The sequence below is a fragment of the Rhinolophus hipposideros genome (genome assembly GCF_964194185.1).
Source record: "Rhinolophus hipposideros genome assembly, chromosome: 4".
Classification (NCBI taxonomy): Eukaryota; Metazoa; Chordata; class Mammalia; order Chiroptera; family Rhinolophidae; genus Rhinolophus; species Rhinolophus hipposideros.
Genome location: NC_138050.1, coordinates 15,579,040 through 15,600,675, shown reverse-complemented (window position 1 = coordinate 15,600,675; position 21,636 = coordinate 15,579,040). Strand labels below are relative to the sequence as shown.

The window sequence follows — 21,636 nt, the reverse complement described above, 5'->3', positions numbered from 1 at the left end:
TTATATCTATCAACACCATTCAGTGTTGTTAATTAAATGAGGTTAATTTTGTACAAGCAATTTTCTCCTTTCAGTAACTGAAGATTTTGAGTAATTATCCAGGAAAAACAAACTAACAAACAGCATTTACAACACTTAATTTTGGAGCAATTAAATAGTTGTTACTATAGTACCTTCCTTTGCAACACAGGATATGTAGCAGAAATCTTTAAGATAAATTGCATTATTTTGAGCATACTAATACAGTCTTTTTAGTTTTACAGCAGCTTTATTAAGATACAGGTCATATACCATATAATTAATCTAAAGTGGACACATCAATGGTATTTAGTATATTTGGGGAATTGTGCAACTTTTATCACAATCAATTTTTGGACATTTTTATCCCATATCCATCAGCAGTCACTCATTTAATCCCTCCCCAGCTCCCGACAACCAGTCCCTGGCAACTACTAGCTTACTTTCAGTTTCTACGTATTTGCCTATTCTGCACATTTCATATAAATGGAATTATACAACATGTGTGACAGCTTCTTTCACTTAGCGTACTGTTTTTAAGGTGCATCTCTCTTGTAGCATGTTTCAGCACTTTTATTACTAAATGGCATCTTATTATATGCATATACCGCATTTTATTAATCCTTTCCTCTATTGATGGACTTTTGGATTGCTTCCAGTTTGGAGCTATTATGAATAATAATGTTTTAAGGTATTTTTAAATTATGATATAGAGAAAGGAAATAAAGCAGGAAAGATCTGGAAGCAAATATGTTTAGAAATGACATGTAATATTGAAGATGTCTTAAAAATAATTAGTTGAAATGAAATATCTTGCTTAAAACTTATACTTTCCTCTTCCAGGTATTTTGCAGGTGGATTAGGGGTCAGGGGGGATAAACAAATATTTGTTTATTGAGCACCTACCACATTTCAGACGTTGTGTTAGGTTCACGATAAAAGTTTTCAGTGTTTTCACTCTTCCCTATAATTATATGTATGTGTGGATTAAAATGTGTATGCATATTGAAAAGAGACTAGAAAGTATGTCTGTGTACAGTGATAGTGGGATGATGAGTGAGATTTTTTTCTTCTTTTACATGTTTTTAGTTCTCCAGGTTTCCAAAGTGATATCATTAGCTTCATTTAAAAAACCCCACATTATTGAAAAATTAATTGACATTTGATACAATAGGAAGCAACATACCTTATGAAAGTTATGCATTTTGGATTCTTCTTGCTATGTCTTGCAAAATGATTTAGAGTGGCTTACATATGAAAAAGAATAAATCAATGTACTAAGTGCAAAATAATGGGATGCAAAGAGATGACTTCTAAAGATACTCTAGCCCCCAAGTTCCATGTTTCTAAATCAAACATAGTAAAAAGGAAGAAAAATTATTTCTCAAACCAAGCGACTAAAAAAAAAAAAGTTTACTTTTCCAAAATTATACTATGTCTTCTCATAAGCACATTATAATTTCATACTTCAAATGAAAACTGTAATTGGGGTTGCATTTTTGCAGCTTATTTATGATCCTTGAGCAATGTTATCAGTTGCTGTTTACCTAACAAAAGGTGAGTTAAGATTCTTGACCCCCTCTACCCTCTTCTACCATTCTCCTTCTCCTTTAACCTCTGGTAACCACTAAACTGTTGTCTGTGTCTATGAGTTTACAGAAAATGATATTAGCATTAAATATCATTAGAGAAATTCCACATTTATTTATCTTGTAAGTAAAATTCTGAACTTTTATAAGAGTGATGATTTGACTCTAATAACTCTATTTTTTTGAAGTGTAAACTCTATGTCTGATGTCCTCACCAGGTACTTGCTATGGTTCCTTGCACAGAGTAGGTGTTCATTGACTATTTCTTTAATTTATGAAGGCGCAATGAATCCGGTGGCAAAAGCAGAGGTAGTCTTAAAGCCAGCTAAAACTAGCTGTAGTCAAACTGCATAAAACTTAAACTTCATTTGCTGTTAACAGATTAACAGATTACTATCCAAGATATTTCATGTGATTCTTTCCATTCTTTCCACTCTTTCTTATAAATTAAATAATCTGAATGTGAGAGGTTGAGAAAGGCATAAAACCCTTTTAGAGTGTGTTAGAAACAGCTTTTTAATGACAAAGAAAAATGCAGAGACTTGGCAATCTGTCATGGCAATAGCTTTAGCTAAGAACACATGGGGAAAAAAAAATCAGTTCTGCATCATGTTGTTCCTGGCTATAGCAATTACAAGTTGGTAAAATTTGTGTGCACAGTGATTTATCTCGATCTAAGGTGCCAAGTCTAGAAAAGGAATAGAAGAAGGAAATTCACATTATTAGATGCTTGGCCAGGGCTGTGTGGAATTTGCAGAGGACGAATAGGCCTGGGTGAACTTGGTTTCCTGAAGGTGCTCTTGTCCAATGGAGTGGGCAAAACTATCAAGCTGCTATGAAGCAGCCCATTTTGATGATTTATCTTTATTTTTTCCCGTTTTCCTCATCCTAAATGCAGAAATGAAAAGGTTCGTAGAACTTTGGAAATTCTAAATTTAGCATGTGTTCACCAACATTTAGTTTGTATTCCTTTATGTGCTGTCTCATAAAATATGTTTTCATTTCAATCTGATCTGCCTGTACTCAGGTGAAACTGTAGTCCACTGTTACTAAGACATGCATTTGCATAATTTTACCAACAGTGGGTGTGGAAGTAATCTGACACACATTTTCATGACAGCTGTTGGGCAGCATTCTTGTACCAAAAACAGAAGAAAAAGTTCATTTGTCTCCCTTGCAATTGCATCAGTGATCATATCCACGCTTTACATTTACCCAATTAAATGACATTTTAATTCACTCAATTAAATGGGCAGATATGTACCATGATGTGGTTAAGAGCACAGGCTTACAAGTGACATGAACTTGGACAAGTTATTTGAATTTTCTTTGCTTCAGTTTTCTCATCTCTAAAGAGGGGACAAAATTACTAGCTAGTTGTGTCAGTGTTGTGAAGACAGAATTAATGGAAATATATAAAGTCCTTAGAAAAATGGCAGGCACATATGTATTAAATATGTATTAAATATTAAATAAATATAATTATCATCATTATTGTTATTGTTAGCACTATTATCAGATATTTTCTCTTCTCTAGACCTCAAAACTAATGGGCAAAATTAGGAAACTATCTCAAAAGGTTAAATTTCTTATACCTTAATTTATATTTTCTTCTCCCTTACCTATATTTAAAGAACGTGTGTGGGGTGGGTGATGGGAGCCAGCGGTTGGTATGTAGGAGAATATCAATAGTGGGGGGAGTAGTAGAAGTTTAAGTCCAAGGAAGAAAGTAGGGGAAACCAAGATGGGCTCCTCTGAGCTTTACTCTAGAGAAAAGGAATATGTTTTATTAGATTGTATTGCCATTTACACTAAAGCTTTTAGAATTTGATAACAAGATCCTGAAATTTCAATGCTTTACACTAAATCTAGTCATCTCTATGATGGCAATCATTATGGTTATGCTGTTAACTTTATTTAGTTTTTAAACTCAAATTTATTTGGTATTTACCCCAAAAATCTAAATTTATTTTCAATAATGGAAAAGCAAAAAGAATTTTCCATTAGAAATTCATACAGTAAGCTGGCTATATTACTTAAAAAAATAACACAAAAATTGGTTAAGGATTGGATGGTTTAATAATTTTATATTGCACTCTCTTTTATTCCTAGTATTATGTAACTTAAGCTTTTCAGGCAGGAACAATTTAACTGAAACCTGCAAGTTGCCAGTTTTCACCTAATGAAGTAGAATTTTTGGCAGCTCAACTACAGAAGCATAGCAATGAGTTTTCTAGCCAGCAATGGCAATGGGAAGAAAAACATACTGAACTTAAAAAATTAAATAGAGTAACTGTGATAAACAAAACCCCAGCAAAGTATAGTCAGTTTAGCTTAATGTTTTACAGAGATGAACAGAGTAGAGGGCAGGATTTGCATTAAAATGCCCTTGATACATTGGAGAAGTGGGCAGATATAATAAGGCTTAAGTAGGTAAATGCAGGGTTTTCACTAGAGCAGGATATCTGGGTTGCATATATAAAAGATATAAAACTGCTGCCAGAGAAGACAGAAAACATTTTTGAGGGTAAAAACAGACTATAAACTAGACGAGAACCACAGAGAAAGTCCATGGTACCAAGTGACTTTAACAAAGAAGACCTAGAATCTAATCTAATCCATCCAGTTTTGTTTATGCCAGTAGATCTTGTGATTTAAGAAAGATCCTGAGGGCTGGCCCGGTGGCTCAGGTGGTTGGAGGTTCTGCGTTCCTAACTCTGAAGGCTATCGGTTCGATTCCCACATGGGCCAGTGGACTCTTAACCACAAGGTTGCCAGTTCAATTCCTCGAGTCCCGCAAGGGATGGTGGGCAGCGCCCCCTGCAACTAAGATTGAACACAGCACCTTGAGGTGAGCTGCTGCTGAGCTCCCGGATGGCTCAGTTGGTTGTATGGCGTCCTCTCAACCACAAGGTTGCCAGTTCGACTCCCTGGACCTGGAGCTGAGCTGCGCCCTCCACAACTAAGACTGAAAGGACAACAACTTGAAGCTGAATGGCACCCTTCACAACTAAGATTGAAAGGACAACAACTTGACTTGGAAAAAATATCCTGGAAGCACACACTGTTCCCCAATAAAGTCCTGTTCCCCTTCCCCAAATAAAATCTTAAACAAAACAAAACAAAACAACAACAACAACAGAAAAACCTGAAAGATCCTGAGACAAGAACAACCGGGGGACAAAAAAAAGAATAATTTAATAGTGAATTGAAAACAGCTCTGTGGGGAAGAGCTAAAGGAACTAGAGATATTTGACTATAAAGGAAAAGGCTGAGGTAGATTTGTTAATATGAGTCTTTATTTTTATTTTGCGGATAGGACTTCATTTTCTTTCACGTTTCTTTCAGGTGGCAAAGACAGGTTGGGGAAGAGGAATCTGAAAAAGTAACACTTCTGAGGGCTTAACTAACTTGTCCAAGGACACAAAGTTAGAAAACATCAGAGCCAAATTTAGGTCTGTGTTGGTTTGATTCCAATATCCAGGCTCCTCCACTGGTCCACACTATCTTTCTGTTGGTGTTCTTATTTGGTATTTTTACTAATCCATGCAAGTTTTTGATTATTTTGCTGCTCTTAGAGGAGGGGGTTAAGAAAATGTCTCATTACCTTTGAGCCCAATAGTTCCCAGACATAATGATATAGGCTACCCATTCAACATCAATACCAACTGAACTTGCCAAGTTTCACAGCTTTGCTGTGGGATTAAACTGATAGTGCGTTATCTACATTTCTCTTGCTACTACTTGTTTTACATTTTAATACTTTAGGAATATAGAATAGAAAATATCTGAACTCACCTTAGTTAACTCTTCAAAGACATGAGATATCTTAGGTATGATGCAACACATTAATATATACGCCTATCTACATAAACTCTGCTCACCCCAGGTCGGTCAGAGCACTGCTTTAGTTCAAATACTTACTACAGTTCTAGACTATGCCTTACATATTCTATATTCTCTATCATAACCATGAATGGAGACCTTGCTTACTTATCATTTTAACAACAACTTTGTTGATGATGATGGTGGTGGTCGTGGTGGGGGATTCTGTGTGTGTACTTTATGTGTAAATGTCTGTCTGTGTAGTATGAAGATGAGTCATTGATTGTAGAGTAGAAATAATGTTGAGCTTTTAATAAAAACACTTTTGACTATGTTAGTGATGGAGAAATGAAACAGGGAGGGTGGAAATGGGGAGAAAACTAGAAAGAGAAGAGAAATAGGGTAGAAGAGAAAGATAGAAGGTAGGGGAAGAAGAAAGATAGTAAAGAGGTAGAAAAACTAGATTGATCTTGAGGATTGTAAATCCTTACTGTAGATGGTTTATGATACATCACAGGCATCTATACATATACACAAGAAAGGATAATGTATACTTTGAAGAGTAATTAGCATTTGTATTTTTAAAAATATCAGAGCAGATTCAGAGCATTGCTAAAAAAAGTGCATGTATTTTGAGACATTGTTCCAGAAATAGACACAGATTTGTACATCACCCATCCCAATTATTTGGTCCCTCTTATACCTAATGACCTATATCACCAAGATGGACGACTGGAGTTGGGATTTAGTCCAAATCTATGTAACTGAACAAAACAAAACTGGTTTATCACTGAACAAAGCTCAGGTGTTAAAAACTCATACCTGTCCATCTGTTCCAACGGTGCCTCCACAGTCTGTGAGAAGTTCTGACATGTCATAGTAGCTAACAAACTCCCATAAACAGGCCTCTAAGTTTAAGTTTCGGTAGAATCGTAAGGTACTGGAACCTCTGATAGATGAACTGTACTGGTAAGGATATGTCTCTCCAACTATTTCTGGATTCTTTGTAGCATCAGTCAAAAAACCATGATGGGTCTTTACTTCACTATAATCCAGGAGATTCGAGCACTTGTGGTTTCCAATCCTTGTGCCATCAGGGCTGAGGGTGAGCTCAAAGTTGGAAAGCTCTTTAGTGGAGATCACGGGGAGCATACCTACAAGAAATTATAATCATTGTTACCATCCTTACTAATAGCAAAAGGCTTAGAACACTATAATTTCTTTATGTCTTGAGAAGAGAAGTCTTATAAAATACTGTAGAGCAGTGATTATCAAAGAGGTGTCTTAGGACCTCTGGGGGTCCTGGGAATTTTTCAGGAGATCTGTAACATTAAAGCTACTTTCATGATGATACTAAGATATTATTTGACTCTTCCACCCTTATCCTCTGATTGTTGTAGGTCCGTTTTTGCCTAATGGGTCTCTCCTCAGCTCTTTGTACCCGAGTCACATGTCTAAAATGAGCACAGACAACCTCGATGTTCATCAGTGGAAGAATGGAGAAAGAAGAGGTGGTACATATATACAATGGTATATTACTCAGCCATAAAAAAGAATAAAATCTTGTCATCTGCAACAAATTGGATGGACCTAGTGGGTACTGTGCTGAGTGGAGTAAGTCAGATAGAGAAAGACAAATGCCATATGATTTCACTTATATGTGGAATCTAAACAACAACATAAATCAACAAACAAAACAGAAACAAACTCATAGATACAGAGAACTTTTTCATGGTTGCCAGATGGGAGGAGGGTTGGGGGAGTGGATGAAAAAGTGGAAGTGGTTAAGAAGTACAAATTAGTAGTTACAAAATAGTCTTGGGGATATAAAGTATAGCATAAGAAACATAGTAAATAATATTGTAATAACTATGTATGGTGTTAGATGGGTACTACCGTGTTTCCCTGAAAATAAGACCTAGCCGGACAATAAGCTCTAATGTGTCTTTTGGAGCAAAAATTAATATAAGACTCCGTCTTATTTTACTTATAGTAAGACCGGGTCTTTATAATACAATACAATACAATACAATACAATACAATACAATACAATACAATACAATACAATACAATACAATAAAATACAATATAATATACTACTGGGTCTTACATTAAGTTTGCTCCAAACGATGCATTAGAGCTGATTGTCTGGCTAGGTCTTATTTTAGGGGAAACTCGGTAGATTTATCAGGATGATCACCTTGTAAGTTATATAAATGTAACTTATATAATCACTATGTTGTACACCTGAAATGAATATAATATTGTATGTCAAATGTAATTAAAAAAATATTAAAACAAACAAAAGATGATCCTAAAGACAGAGTGGTCAAATGTGGGGCCAACGTTATGCTGTACAGACTCCTGTCCATCTACCTCCACCCACTACCAACAAAATTTTGGGTTTGTAACAAGCACAAAGTAGAATGATGTCCTTTTTCTGAGGGAGGTAGATTTTACCTTGTAGTTCCTAACGGTACCTAATGTTTCTTCTCTCTTAGCTACTTAAAATATAAGTAATAAAACTAATACTAATACTTTACTAATAAAGTGAATTGAGTGAAAAACAACTTGAAAATGTCTTCCTGTATTTGGGGAAATGTTCATAAAGAGTGGATAAAGGTATTGACTCACAAATTCTGGCCACACTTCCATATCCAGAGAAAATGAACACAAAAAATAATGCTGTTAGTTGCATTTTTAATTTTATTTTAATGCTTAGGAAAAGTCTTAGTTATTGCAATAAACATTGGGGGATTTATAAAATTACAGCTATGAAATAGCAAATACATGCTGAAGGTGAGCACTGAGATACCAAAATGCTTTACTGTAAGTACAAATTCAAGAGTTTTGAAGATACGTTTGTGCTATTTCATAAAAGCTAGCATGTTAACCAATGTTTTATTTCATTGTGTTTGGACATGTATTAAATTTATCTAATTTCAGAGAATGATTAAATTGTCACACTTTAAAAAACTGGGCAGAGAGGCAATCGGATGGCTCAGTTGATTAGAGTGCAAGCTCTGAATAACAGGGTTGCCTGTTTGATTCCCACATGGGCCAGTGAGCTGCGCCCTCCACAACTGGATTGAAAACAACATGCTGCTGCTGAGCTTCCGGAGGGGCAGCCAGATGGCTCAGTTGGTTAGAGAGTGAGCTCTCAACAACAAGGTTGCTGGTTCAATTCCTGCATGGGATGGTGGGCTGCGGCCCCTGCAACTAAAGATTGAAAAACAGCGACTGGACTTGGAGTTGAGCTGTACCCTCCACAACTAGATTGAAGGACAACGACTTGGAGCTGACGGGCCCTGGAGAAACACACTGTTCCTCAATATTCCCCAATAAAATTTATTAAAAAAAACTGGGACAAAGAAAGCAGAAAGATTTGAAGGAAGCAGAAAGACTTAAAACTCAAGTTGTGAACTGAGCACTTATTGTCTGCTTGGTTATTCAGAGTTTTCAGTAAAATAAACCAGGTAATGAGGCGCCCAAACCACTTCCCACTTCCATGCATTTGCTTACCCCCATCACCTACCATCTGTGTGTGGCATCATGACTGTGAGCTTGATAAGGTTTGTGTACTCTGGGTCCTCGGGACCCATGTAGCGCAGCTTCGCTGAGAATGGCTCTGCTCCCACTATCCCTGGCACCCGGGGCTGACAAAGACCTAAAATTGAACATATTTATGCTAAAAGAAGATAACAGACAATACCAAAAGAATATTTTAAAAACAGGCACTATTATTTTCTAAGTACTTTAAAATTCTCTCTGGACTAAGGCATTGCTGAGAGTAGATAACATAAGGAAGCAGAAAGACCATAGTGTGAGAATTCATCACAGTAGACAGTTTAGTGTTTACTGCTTAACATTTTGGGTATTTTATAATGTTTGAGAGAAAATAGTTGTTTTTCAATGTGATTTAATAAGTGCTGGACATTCTAGGTTATGATCATATTCATAAAATCATTTTAATATGAAGTGTGAACAGACACAGTAAGAATGACTGAAAACCAAAAGAAGAAAGGTAAGTGTAGTTTAATTAAGTAGATTTGATGTTTACCCTAGAATAATATACTTATGACTGTTTATAAAATATACATCATTTATAAGCAAATAAAAATATGCTCATTTTTGAAACAAAAAACCAAAGTCTCTTTAGAATCAAAGAGCAAAATGTATAGTTTTCTTTATATGTATCTTACAGTATGAATTTTATAAATTGTAACAGTTTCTTTCTGCCATCTATCTATCTGTCTATCTGTCTATCTGTCTATCATCTATCTATCTATCATTTATCTATCTCTATGTATCTACCTATCATCTATCTATCTTTCTGTCTGTCTGTCTGTCTGTCTGTCTGTCTATCTCTCATCTCTCAGTGAGTCCCAAGAAATTTGACATGAGAATAATCCTCCAATGTTTGCTTTAAGAAAATTGTGATGTTTTCATTTTAATATCACGAAAGGGACCAATATATTGAATTACAATTTCAAGAGAAATAGGCAATCTATAATTTCCTTTCTATGTACAAAACAGAGGAAATAGGTATTTATTGGGAAAGCAATACAATCAGAGGCAGGTCTCAGCACCTGGGCTGTATGTTTTATTAACAGGAAGACACATTTTAAGGCATTGTTTATTTATTTATTTATTTTGTACCAACACAATAGTTTGGCTTTACGAGAAACTTAAAAAAGCATTTATTTTAATCCTCTAAAAGAGCATGGTTACTATACATGATATCAATAAATATGGATCTTTACTATATCCTGTTGGGAGGTGGTGGGAGGTGGTAACATATAACCTTTGTTTAGGCAACAAATATACTTCTAAACCATTGTATGCAAATGGAAGTTTCAAAATAGAATCTTATGGAGTGTTATTTTAAAAATCTAATTTAAAAACGCTTCTGCAGAGTGAAGATTGGTTTATAAAGTGGATTTCCTGTCTTTTCATTGTTATCTTTAACTCTATCTTGTTCTCCACCCCCAAGCTGTCCAGGATTCAGCTCTGCACACAGTTTCCCTAGTAATAACGAGGCCTGGGCACTTGGACACACCTCTCTACCTGGCTGTCCTCCCCTCCTGGCCCCAGCAAACTCCTACTCATCCAACAACCAGCTGAGAGTGCCTTGGCATCCCATATGAACCACGTTGTCCAGATCTGACCCTCGTAAACTATCTGCTTCATTTCTTGATCCTCCCATGTCTCCCTCTCACATGCCTCCCATTTCTCTGCTTGTAGTTTCCAGAATATTCCTTTTTTTTGGGGGGGGGGGCTTCTACGAGTCATTGCTCATGCTTTTATTCTCTGCTGTTTTCAGGATTCAGATTAAGCATCTCCTCTTTGATGAAACCTTCCCTGAGCGACTCAGGCGAGAACTAACCACTACTACTTCTGCATTTATGGGGCCTCTCTAGACTAAACTTTGTGCCCTCAACTTGAGTGTGAACTCCTCGAGGACAGGAATCGTGCTTTATTTTTTCTTATTGCCAGCATACAGTATTTGCATGCCAGCAAAAACTCTGGCATATGATAGGTGGTTAAAAAATGGGGAATGAATACCTATTTGTTTTCTAATGAATATTTTTGTAAAAATGGATTATCGTTTTTAAGTACTTTAGAGAGTATTATGGACTACATGGGGGCATTTGAAAGAATCTATAACCAGAACTGGACATTTAGAATATTCCACAGTATCCCGGGGATCTGCATGTGAACAGGGCAATACGTTACCTTCTTCTCTGCCGATGGTCACGATAGGGCTCATTAGCTCCAGGCCTTGGTTGCCGTTGCTGTTGACTGCACGAGCTGCACACTGCACTCTGGAGCCAGGCTGAAAGTATATGGAGTCTAAAGTGATCATCTTGGATGACGTAAAATAGGTGTCGAAGTCCACTTCTCTCATGGGGCTGGTCACACCGTCAGCGCCCGTGGGTGCGCTAGTCAGCCATCGGTACCGGGTTAAGGTGTCATTGATGTTCTCACTTGCACAAATAGAGCCTGTTTTGTCATAGTCTGAATATTTAGGGTTACAAGCCTATGGAAAACAAAGAACTGTGTTATGGGCACAGTACAGAACAATGTGTAAATCATTTCTCTCCTAGTGTTTTCACCGATGCCTTTTTCCCCCATTTCCACATGCTATTCATGCAACTTTCAAATTTCTATTCCTAGCCATGGTAGCTTTCATGAACTCTAATCTTGCATTTCAATTAGCTATTGGATGTTTCCACCTCTAAAGTGATACACGGAAAAGCGTTATTCATTTCATTATCTCTTGAATACTCAGAGCTGCCCAATCATCCTTGTTCCTTCTCTATTCCTCCCTTTGTCTCTCCTTCCCTCCTCTCCTCACTCTCATTTTGCCCCTCACATCCAGGGGGTCAGTAAACTTGGTTGATTCTTCTTTTGCAATATTTCTTAAGTTGGTCCCTTCCTTCCCATTCCAAGCACCACCTCCCTAATCAGGGCCTTTCTAGTCAAGTGACACACTGCTGCCATGGTGGCATGCCAACACAACCTCTCCTCTCACGACATTCTTCTGCACTAGAACTCCCTGCTAACCAACAAATGAAGTCCACATTCCTTAACGTAACATTTAAAGACCTCTATAACTTGGCACCAAATTATAATTTTTTGCCTTGTAAATTCAATAAACATTTATTGTGTACCTATTTTATGTAGGTCATTGTACATATTTACATAGAAATAAATATATCCCAGTTTTTGCTCACAAGAAACTTATAATTTAGAGTCAAGTAGGCAAGTAAAAGTGTAATGATAATGTGCCATTTTTAATGTTATTCTTCTAGATGTAGCTTGTGATGCAATCACTTCTTCCTGGAATGACTTTTCCTTATCTGGCTCTTTTCTTAATCTACTGAAATTCCTCCTGACCATCCCAAGCCTTTTCTCACACATGGAGCTGCATTATTCTCGTGTTGTTCTATAGTAACTAATTCTTATACATTTTTCTCTTCCTTATTTTTAATTTCCTTGAGTGCAGAGTTCAAACCTTATTTATTTTTCTATCAGTGACAGACTCTGAGATAACATGAGAAAACATGCTAAGTGGACATTGGTTAATAAACTTTTGTTGGATAAAGAAAGAAACATGAGAGCTTTATTTGATTAATGTTATATTTTCCTCAAAGCTTAAACCTTATAGTACTTACCCACTTTTATTTCTTCACGACAAAGCCAATACTATATCGGTTAAGCTTATAATTATTTTAAATAATTATTTTATAATTTTCCTCAATTTCCTACTCACTGTGATACAGATGACAGGATAGCCAGACACAGGTTCAGCACTCTCTTTAGCTCTGGAAGTGTCATCATACATCAGTAAGGACACAATTTGAGGGACAGAAGGAAAAGTGACATCTGCCATGCTGTTCATTTCTTCTATATACACAATGGCTTTGGTCACCTAGAGGGAAATGATAATTATCTGTAATTAGTGAAATATTTGACTCTTAGTGCTACTCCCGTGCAGGACAACACCATATGCTTGGCAAGTCCCTGGTTTCATTATGATGAAAACTATCACACACAGAGCCCCAGCAGAGTGGCAGGCTCTACGTCATTTTTTCCACGTGACCCTGGCACCTTGGCCATATCTTATGGGGAGGGTAACTGAGCCCAGGGCAGCCTGGCTTAGCCAGTGGCTCACGAGGTATTTGGGTTCTAATTTTTTCTCCAAATTGTGATGAAAAGTAGCTAACTCTGTCTTGGGGTTATGAAGTAGAAGATCCATGAAAAAGTCAATTAGTTGATAGCAGGAGGAAAGCTGAAAGATACCCTGAGAGAAGATAGATCCTTATGTGGAGGGAGAGTTTATGTAATAGCATGGGCCATGCTGAAGTGAATGTCAATAAAAAGCAAAGCTTTAACTGGGCAGAGGCCAGAGCACAGCCACAAGCACAGGCAGAGGGAGAAGTTGAGTCATGACAGGAGAGGAACCTGTGAACAGGTGCTGCTGGTAAGGTGACCAGAACACCTTGCTGATAAATTTGCCTTCGCTCCTGAATAACCTTCCAATATCTGACTATCACAGTTTCCAAGTCTATATTTATACGTGTAAAAGAAGCTTTTACTCCTCGAAGTGACTTGAGTGACTCTCTGTTCCTTTCACTCAAAAGTTTAACATAATGACCCATAAAAGTAACAACAAAAGACTCATTTTTTTATGTGACCAAGACTTATTCCAAAGATGTCCTGCTCATACTTCTTGAGTTTTAAATATGATTTTAAAGAAAAGCAAGACACTGTAGTAGAAATACCATCAAATAGTAAAAATTACAAAACGATAACTAATACTTAAGGGAGAAAATCTCTCCTACTAATAGTAAAATAAATAATCCAAGAAATAGAGTAAATTTAAGCATAGATATTATAAACATTGGTCTGTTCCTAAAATTATTTAGTGTTAAAAGTTATTTTAGGTTTAAAGGTCAAAATTCTGTGGAACTGATGTTTATCTTAAAGAAAATCTGGTTGCTGATGAAATATAAATTAAATAAACAGAGAAAAGAAGTGTTAGGACTGTAACATTTTAGTCACTGAGGCTATGGATATCAATTTAATAAAGCTAGGATGAAAAGGTGGGATTTTGAGGATTAGCAAACTATTTTGTGGGTTAAAATGCGTGTTTTAATGAGTTGTCACACTGAATTAATAGTCTCACCTTTGTGTTGAGATGATACGTTCTCTCTGGAAGTTAATCCTAAATTCAGTCGTTATTGGCAGAGATGGGAGAGGGTAAGTGGGCTGATGTGGGGCTCGGGGACTCTAGTCTTTGAGTTTCTACAAACATGATTTTTCAAAGAAAGACAGGAATTTCTTGATTATGATCTAATAGGAACAAAATTTATTTAGGAGGTGAAAGGGATTATGTGTATCTCCTTTATATGATGCTTGTATGAAGTCCCATTACTTTATTGTACACTCTGTGATGCTTACACGCAGTTTTCCTGATAAAATGCTGGCCATGAATTTATACCTGCATTTTATTACTTACCTGTGTCTCTGCTATCATATTTTCATCAGGTTTCAGGTGAACAGTGAAGGCCTCTCTCATCTCTCTAACCCCATCGAAGACTACTTCAATTTCAACAATGTGCTGGGTTTCTCCCTCCTTAAACTCGATTTCTACAAATGCAAAATCACAGATTTAAATCTTTTACATGTGAATATGAGAAGTGTTTGTTATATTTTTCTGACAGTATTTCCCAACACAAGAAATATATTTTACAATGTGGCCCGGTGTGTGTGTGTGTGTGTGTGTGTGTGTGTGTGTGTGTGTGTGAATAAAATGGAATAAAAACTTTAAAAAACATCACTTATTCTTACCGTATGCATTAGACTCTAATGTTTTCTATTCTATTCCATTTTACCCAGAAGAAAATTTTAATCATAAGCTACTAAATTGAGCTGTTGACCCTCAATTTGAAAAAGAATACTGATTTATGGAATGGACAATCAACAGTTCTAATACCAGGACATAACCAGACAAACTCACTTCTGTTTCCCAGAATTTCTAAACCATCAGCACGTAAGTCAAATGAATACAATCACAGATATTACTGAATATGAATAGTATTTACATTATGTATGTATCTAGAAAAGCTGGATATAAAATTGGTAAGATTTTATCAACATATCAAATTATATTTTAAAAAGACCTTTTTTTTTGTTTTGATGCTGATCTTGGAAACTTGGAAACTTTTTTTAAAACATAAATATTAATGGCATTGTTTTCTCTCACCCTTGTCCTTTCTCACTAAAAAGAATTGCTTCATTGTCTTGAAAATTAAACCCAATTATATGAACCCTTTTTAAAAATTCTGAACATGTCAAAAATTAATTGATTTTATTGAACTCATGAATAAGCAGCTGACTATACTTATGAAGCTTCAATAAACTATTTTGTTGGTTTTACTATACCTTTTGAGAAACTGGCTCAGGAGAGAAAATAAAGAAGATATTGCATAAGCATTCCAATTAAAGAAGGCAACAGATGCTGCTTTCTGATCTAACTGCAGCTCAATCATTATAATTCAAAATTTTAAGTCCTTAAAAATGTGGTAGAAGAAAATGTGTCTCTAATGTATTTTTCTTTCCCTACTTCTTTTTTAATTGTAAATTACAAAAAAGTTTTCTAAAAAACTGAGAGTTAGTAAGCCAGACTCATCTTTAAAATCAGTTCTGTTTTTAGATACTGCCATTTTCCTCATTAGCCTTAGCACATTTCTGTTAGTCTTAGATTCCTCAGACCCTGAGAGAGCTTAAGTCTTTTGTTCCCGAGGATGAAAATAGCTGATCATTTCTGGCCAATTCTGACCAATTTGTGTGGTTTGACCTGTGTGACATCACATCAAAAAAATTAGTTTCTAAAAATCTGGGGATTTTATAGAAAAGTATAAATTTTTGAGTTCTTTTGCACTTTTCTGCCTCCAACAGTGAGCTGACTATGATAGTACACGCTTTTTTTTCTCAGCAGGAAATGGACTTCCAGGTTCAATACCATTTCATTCCCTCCATTCCCCCACCCCCACCCTCACATACACACACAATTCCCTTGCTTCACTCATTTTCATTGCTTGTCTTAGCTCTGTAAGCATTCAAGTTTTGTAACCCTCTGAATTGTACAAACCCAATTCTAAGAAGTTAAAAACCTAAGTATTATAATTATTATTGTTTTCTTATAGCACACATGCTAGGTAGGTAACAGTTGTTTTCTCAATCACTTTAGTCTTTATCTGTCACTTTACACATTTTTATCACAAAAATATTTAAACCTTTATTCTACATTTAAGTTTTTCTGTTTGTTTGTAAAGGGCTGACCTCAATTTGGACCATAAAAAGAATGAGAATATGTTTCAGAAAAGGTTACTTCAATTTTTATTCTAAACATAAATAGAATGTTGACATTTGTGGGATAAAAGAGACACAGGCTGTTTTAATGTTATTTAACTTTTTTTTGGACTTCATTTGTTAGTTTACTACATAGATATAATTTTGTTTCTATTTTAGCAAAAAGAATTGTTTTATTTCTAAGAAAAGCATTTTCTGCTTAAGGTCATGTTGTGCATATTTAGATGGTGTTTCTTTCATGTAAAACTTGCTCATTATAGAAAGTTTTATTTTAGATTTTATAATTTAGTAGCTAAGCAGTATTTTGGGCTATATCTGATTTATTTCAAATATATTATCTTTTTTTACATAGAGAATAATCTGAGAATAACTTTGAAGCTCTATAGTAGTTTATCAAACTTTTACCATACATGTAAAGAAACTACAAGCTCCTTTGTAGAATGCTATTGTTTTCTATTGTAGCATTAACTTTATTACTGATTCAGTAATAACTATCAATTATTTTCTAAATTGTGGTCACAAGTTAGGAGATTAAGATGGATGCCTGAAGCTGTATGATCACCAAGAACTCATGATTGTTGGTAGTGAAATGTAGGACACTAGAAACAAAGTGGATAAGGAGAACTCCAAATAATTCATAAACTTACTTTTGGACATCAATTTATATCTATGCTAACAGCAAATAATTCAGAGAGAGAGGGTGGGGAGAGAGAGAGAGAGAGAAAGAGAGAGAGAGAGAGAGAGAGAGAGAGAGAGAGAGAGAGAGAGTGATTTGTTTTAATTACATATAAAAGTAAATGGTGACATGGTCCATAAGCTTGAAGAAGGAGAGGGATGGATGAAAAACATCCATAATGGGCTCCTAAGGCCCAGAAAATTCATGGTCTCTGTGATTGGTGTTTCCACCAATCCTTTTACTGCCTTCCATGAACACAAAATTTTCTAGCTTTAAGTTTTAGATTGTGGTTGTGCTATAAACTAAAATGATGACTATGACGATCTCAGCTATTATGCACATTTTCAAAGTAATAGACTATTCCAGGAAAGTTATTATTTAATACCCGATTACCACAGTGAAGGTAAAACCCATCAAAAGTTAAAGTAGACTCAAAATAGAAAGTCATCTAGCAGATCTACTCAAAATATCCCTAAGTCCTAACACATATACCCTGTAAGTCAAAAGGGAAAATCCTGGAAATAAATTCCAGTGTCTTTGTTTTTATGAAGGAGATTAATTTAAAGGAGTGTGTATATTTTGATTTTGATTGGGTATTTCTCTTACTTTTCTCAAGGGCACTTGCACTAGCAATAGTGTAAGCACCATCCCTCTGGAGACAGGCCCTGGGAGCTTCCATACCTTCTGAAACAGGGTGGTAGTCTTCTCCAGAGGTGGCTGAGCCGTCCTTGGTGTGGACTCTGACGATGGAAACCTTGGAAGTGTCTCCTTGGCGAATCACTGGAATCTTTATAACCACCAACTCTCCTGGTTCTTTAGGTTCACTGACGCTAAATTTGGTTTCTCCAAATTTAATAATTGTCTCTAAAATTGTGGGAAACAGAGACAAATTAAATTGTAAGGGGAATGCTTTTTCTCCCTTTCTAATGTTTCTTTCCATGTGGGAGGAGCTTAATTACTATTATATGCCTGGCTTCTCTCTGTCTCTCACTCAATATTACAGATAAATGTGTTAGGAACAAATGAGCGTGTGTGGCCCAGCTCCTTCCTTAGGAATTAACCAGTCTTCAGAGAGCATATGTGCTAGGCAGTCTCTATGTACCAACATTTTTATGGGAGCAGGCCGTTGAGAGGGAAAGCAGCGGGAGGAAATTGTTGATCCAGGCCTGCCTGCATCCAAGAGTGTGTCCGGGGAAGAGGGAGGTATGAAGGTTCGGGACTCAGTATTATATATAAACTCTATTCTTCAGCATCAACTTTCAGTTTTAATGGTGTGTTTCATTCCCCATTTCACTTAGTCTTTTTCCTATTTCTCAATCACTTTCAAAGCCTTGTCAAGAAGAGGGGGATATTTATTAAGCCACCTAAAATTTTAACATAGATAGATTTCAGTTCCTAGTTTACAGCTGAGCACAAGAAGTGACTTCTTACTATCAGCATCATCTCGGATCCTTATCAGAGTTTCATTTTGTTCACCAACTGCAGCCCCAAAGGGAGAGTTGCTTTGTGGGGTGCCAAGAACCAGGCGGAGCTCCTCTACTTCCTCATAGAGTGTGTCATCCATCAGCTCAAGGGTACAAGGCTTTTCAGTTTCTCCTAGACAATAATGACAGCAGGTCAAGCACAACCCATAGGCCCAAAAAGACACATCTGCAGCGACAACATAGCACCACAAAGCAAGGATACTGCCTTTTCCCGGGTTTATCAACAGTGCAAATAATAGTGTCTGGCATGTAATAAGTCTTCAGTAAATATTTGTTGATTGAAAGACTAAATGTTTGAACATATGCAATGACAGGCTGCTACTTGTATAGGAAATTTCTTTAACATCTGTCTTTAAGTCCTGTCATTCATCCTAAAAGGAAAAAAGAGCAAATGCCAATTATGCTCATGAATTTCTAGCGTTATGATCAGGAAGAAAATGTAGCAGCCTTGTACAAATCATTGTTAATTTGACCACAGTACTAATTTCTATTCCAATTACTGGATCAAATTGATCAAATATTTTAAGGCACTGGATACATATTAAAAATCTGACAGCAATTTCCTTTCATCTCTGTCATTTGAACATTGTCTCCCAGGATTGTGAAATCTATTCATGTGATAGGCCATTACCACTGAATGAGTTTTGAATAAACAATATAATACCTCACTGGAAACTAATCCGTAAGTTGATACAGAAACCAAAAGAACGTTCATTCAACCTGTTACAATCTACCTCACCTTATTATAATTTGGTGCACATAAAGCTATGACACAAGCTTGTTGAAATGAAGAACTTGCACATGTCCCTCAGATATATTACTCAGCCAAAACTTGGCTTACTCAAATTCCAAATAAAAATTTCAAGCTCATACTTACCTGGGAGAAATGCGATGATGGAGATATCAGTGTTTGGGCGCTCCTCAAAGTCCATCATCACTTGTGCAGACCCCTGCCGTGTGTAGCACCTCACCGAGGACCTGTACTGCAGATCTCCACTCCTGTGGATCATTGCAACTATCTGCCTGTCATTTTCATTGCCAGTATAGACTCGTTCTTTGAATTGCATCTTAGGCACTGCAGAAACAAACACACACATGGGTCAAAGAGAATAGAGATTCCCTTAACAAAAATGGCATTTCAGAAAACCTGATTTAGTAGAAAGAATAATGCAACTGGAGTGAGAGGAATTGGGTCCCAGCCTCCACTCAGTCAATTGCCAGTGTTTTGGCCTTGAGCAAATGACTAAACTTTGAATGTTTTGATTTCCTTATCTTTGAAATTTTGCACTGCCTATTTGTGGAGTAGGGAGGTGCACTGAAATGCTAAATAGTGGATAAAATCACATACTTTAAGATATTTGTATCTACATATGTTATTTAGTCATAAGTTTCTCAGATTTCTTGATATTCTAAGTATTGTGCACATAATTACAAGCATAGTTTACCCAGACTATGTTGGAAAAGTTGCCAATGAGTATAATATTATACATATATAAAATATTTAGATGACAGCTATGCTAGGTCAATTAAATATAGGTCTCACTGACAGTGGGTTTAACTGCTCCAAGCAACATCAAGATAATCATAGTAGATTATTCAGAATTCCCTTGTGATGATGTGCCAGAGAGCCTTGCCATGTTCATGAGCTGGTTGTCTCAGAACAATGTTTTTGCACCTCGTTAGGGAAATTTATGGAGTGGCTGGATGTAAAGAGACAACAAAAAGTGTCTTGCGTTGAGAAGTGGAAAAAGACCATTGATACTCAAAGGTTTGTGCAACTTTATATGGTTCTACGCATCTATGATGAAGGAATTTTTTTTTTCAGTTACAGTTGACATTCAATATTATTCCCTATGCTGTACTTTACATAAACTCTGTGACTATTTAGTAACTGCCAATTTGTATTTCTTAATCCCTTCACCTTTTTCAATCTGCCCCCTAACCCCCATCACATCTGGCAACCATCAGTTTGTTTCCGCATGTTTGTTTGTTTATTTTGTTTCTTTAGATTCCAATATAAGTGAAATCATATAGTATTTGTCTTTCTCTGTCTGTTTTATTTCCCTCTAGGCCCATCCATGTTGTTGCAAATGGCAAGATTTCATTCTTTTTTATGTTCCAGTTCCATTGTATATATGTACCACCTCTTCTTTGTTCATCTATTGATGGACACTTAGGTCCATAAGGACACATATCTTGGCTATTGTAAATAATGCTGCAATGGACATCTGGACACATATATCTTTTCTGATTCGTTCTGGACTAATTAGTTCTGGATTTCTTTGAATAAATACCCAGGAGTGGAATTGCTGTGTCACAAGATAGTTCTATTTTTATTTATTTATTTATTTATTTATTTATTTATTTATTTATTTATTTAATTTCTTTCTCCAGTTGCAGGGGGCACAGCCCACCATCCCCTGCGGAAGTCGAACCGGCAACCTTGTGGTTGAGAGGATGCATTCCAACCAACTGAGCCATCCGAGAGCTCAGCGGCAGCTCAGCTCAAGGTGCCGTGTTCAATCTTAGTTGCAGGGGGCGGAGCTTACCATCTCTTGCGGGACTCGAGGAATTGAACCGGCAACCTTGTGGTTGAGAGCCCACTGGCCCATGTGGGAATTGAACCGGCAGCCTTTGGAATTAGGAGCATGGAGCTCTAACTGCCTGAGCCACCGGGCCGGCCCAGGATAGTTCTATTTTTAATTTCTTCAGGAACCTCCATACTGTTTTCCATAGGTGCCTGCACCAATTTGCAATCCCACCAAAAGTGCACAAGGGTTTTCTTTTCTCCACATACTTGCCAACACTTGTTATCAGTTGATTTTTTGATGACGGCTATTCTGACAGATGTGAAGTAATATCTCACTGTGGTTTTAATTTGCATTTCTGTGATGATTAGTGACATTGAACATCTTTTCATACGTCTATTGGCAATGTGCATGTCCTCTTTGGAGAAATGTCTCTTCATGTCCAGTGCCCTTTTTTTTTTTTAAGATTTTTATATCCTTTTTTTTCTTTTTTTAAATTTATTGGGGTGACAATTGTTAGTAAAATTACATAGATTTCAGGTGTACAATTCTGTATTACGTCATCTATAAATCCCATTGCCAGTACCCATTTTTTAATCAGATTTGTGTGTGTGTGTGTGTGTGTGTGTGTGTGT

General features: G+C 36.4%; 1 protein-coding gene across 1 annotated transcript in view; it reads right to left on the bottom strand.

Moving 5' to 3' along the window:
- FREM2 (FRAS1 related extracellular matrix 2) overlaps positions 1 to 21,636 on the bottom strand; it is a gene marked incomplete at its 5' end in the record, with an annotated part of 171,085 nt that overhangs the window by 13,379 nt on the left and 136,070 nt on the right. The window contains 8 exons of the mRNA XM_081046640.1: positions 6,255 to 6,586; positions 8,968 to 9,099; positions 11,169 to 11,472; positions 12,709 to 12,867; positions 14,458 to 14,588; positions 17,671 to 17,853; positions 18,421 to 18,585; positions 19,351 to 19,548. Coding sequence (XP_080902766.1) covers positions 6,255 to 6,586; positions 8,968 to 9,099; positions 11,169 to 11,472; positions 12,709 to 12,867; positions 14,458 to 14,588; positions 17,671 to 17,853; positions 18,421 to 18,585; positions 19,351 to 19,548 — 1,604 coding nt within the window. The remainder of the gene's footprint in view (positions 1 to 6,254; positions 6,587 to 8,967; positions 9,100 to 11,168; positions 11,473 to 12,708; positions 12,868 to 14,457; positions 14,589 to 17,670; positions 17,854 to 18,420; positions 18,586 to 19,350; positions 19,549 to 21,636) is intronic.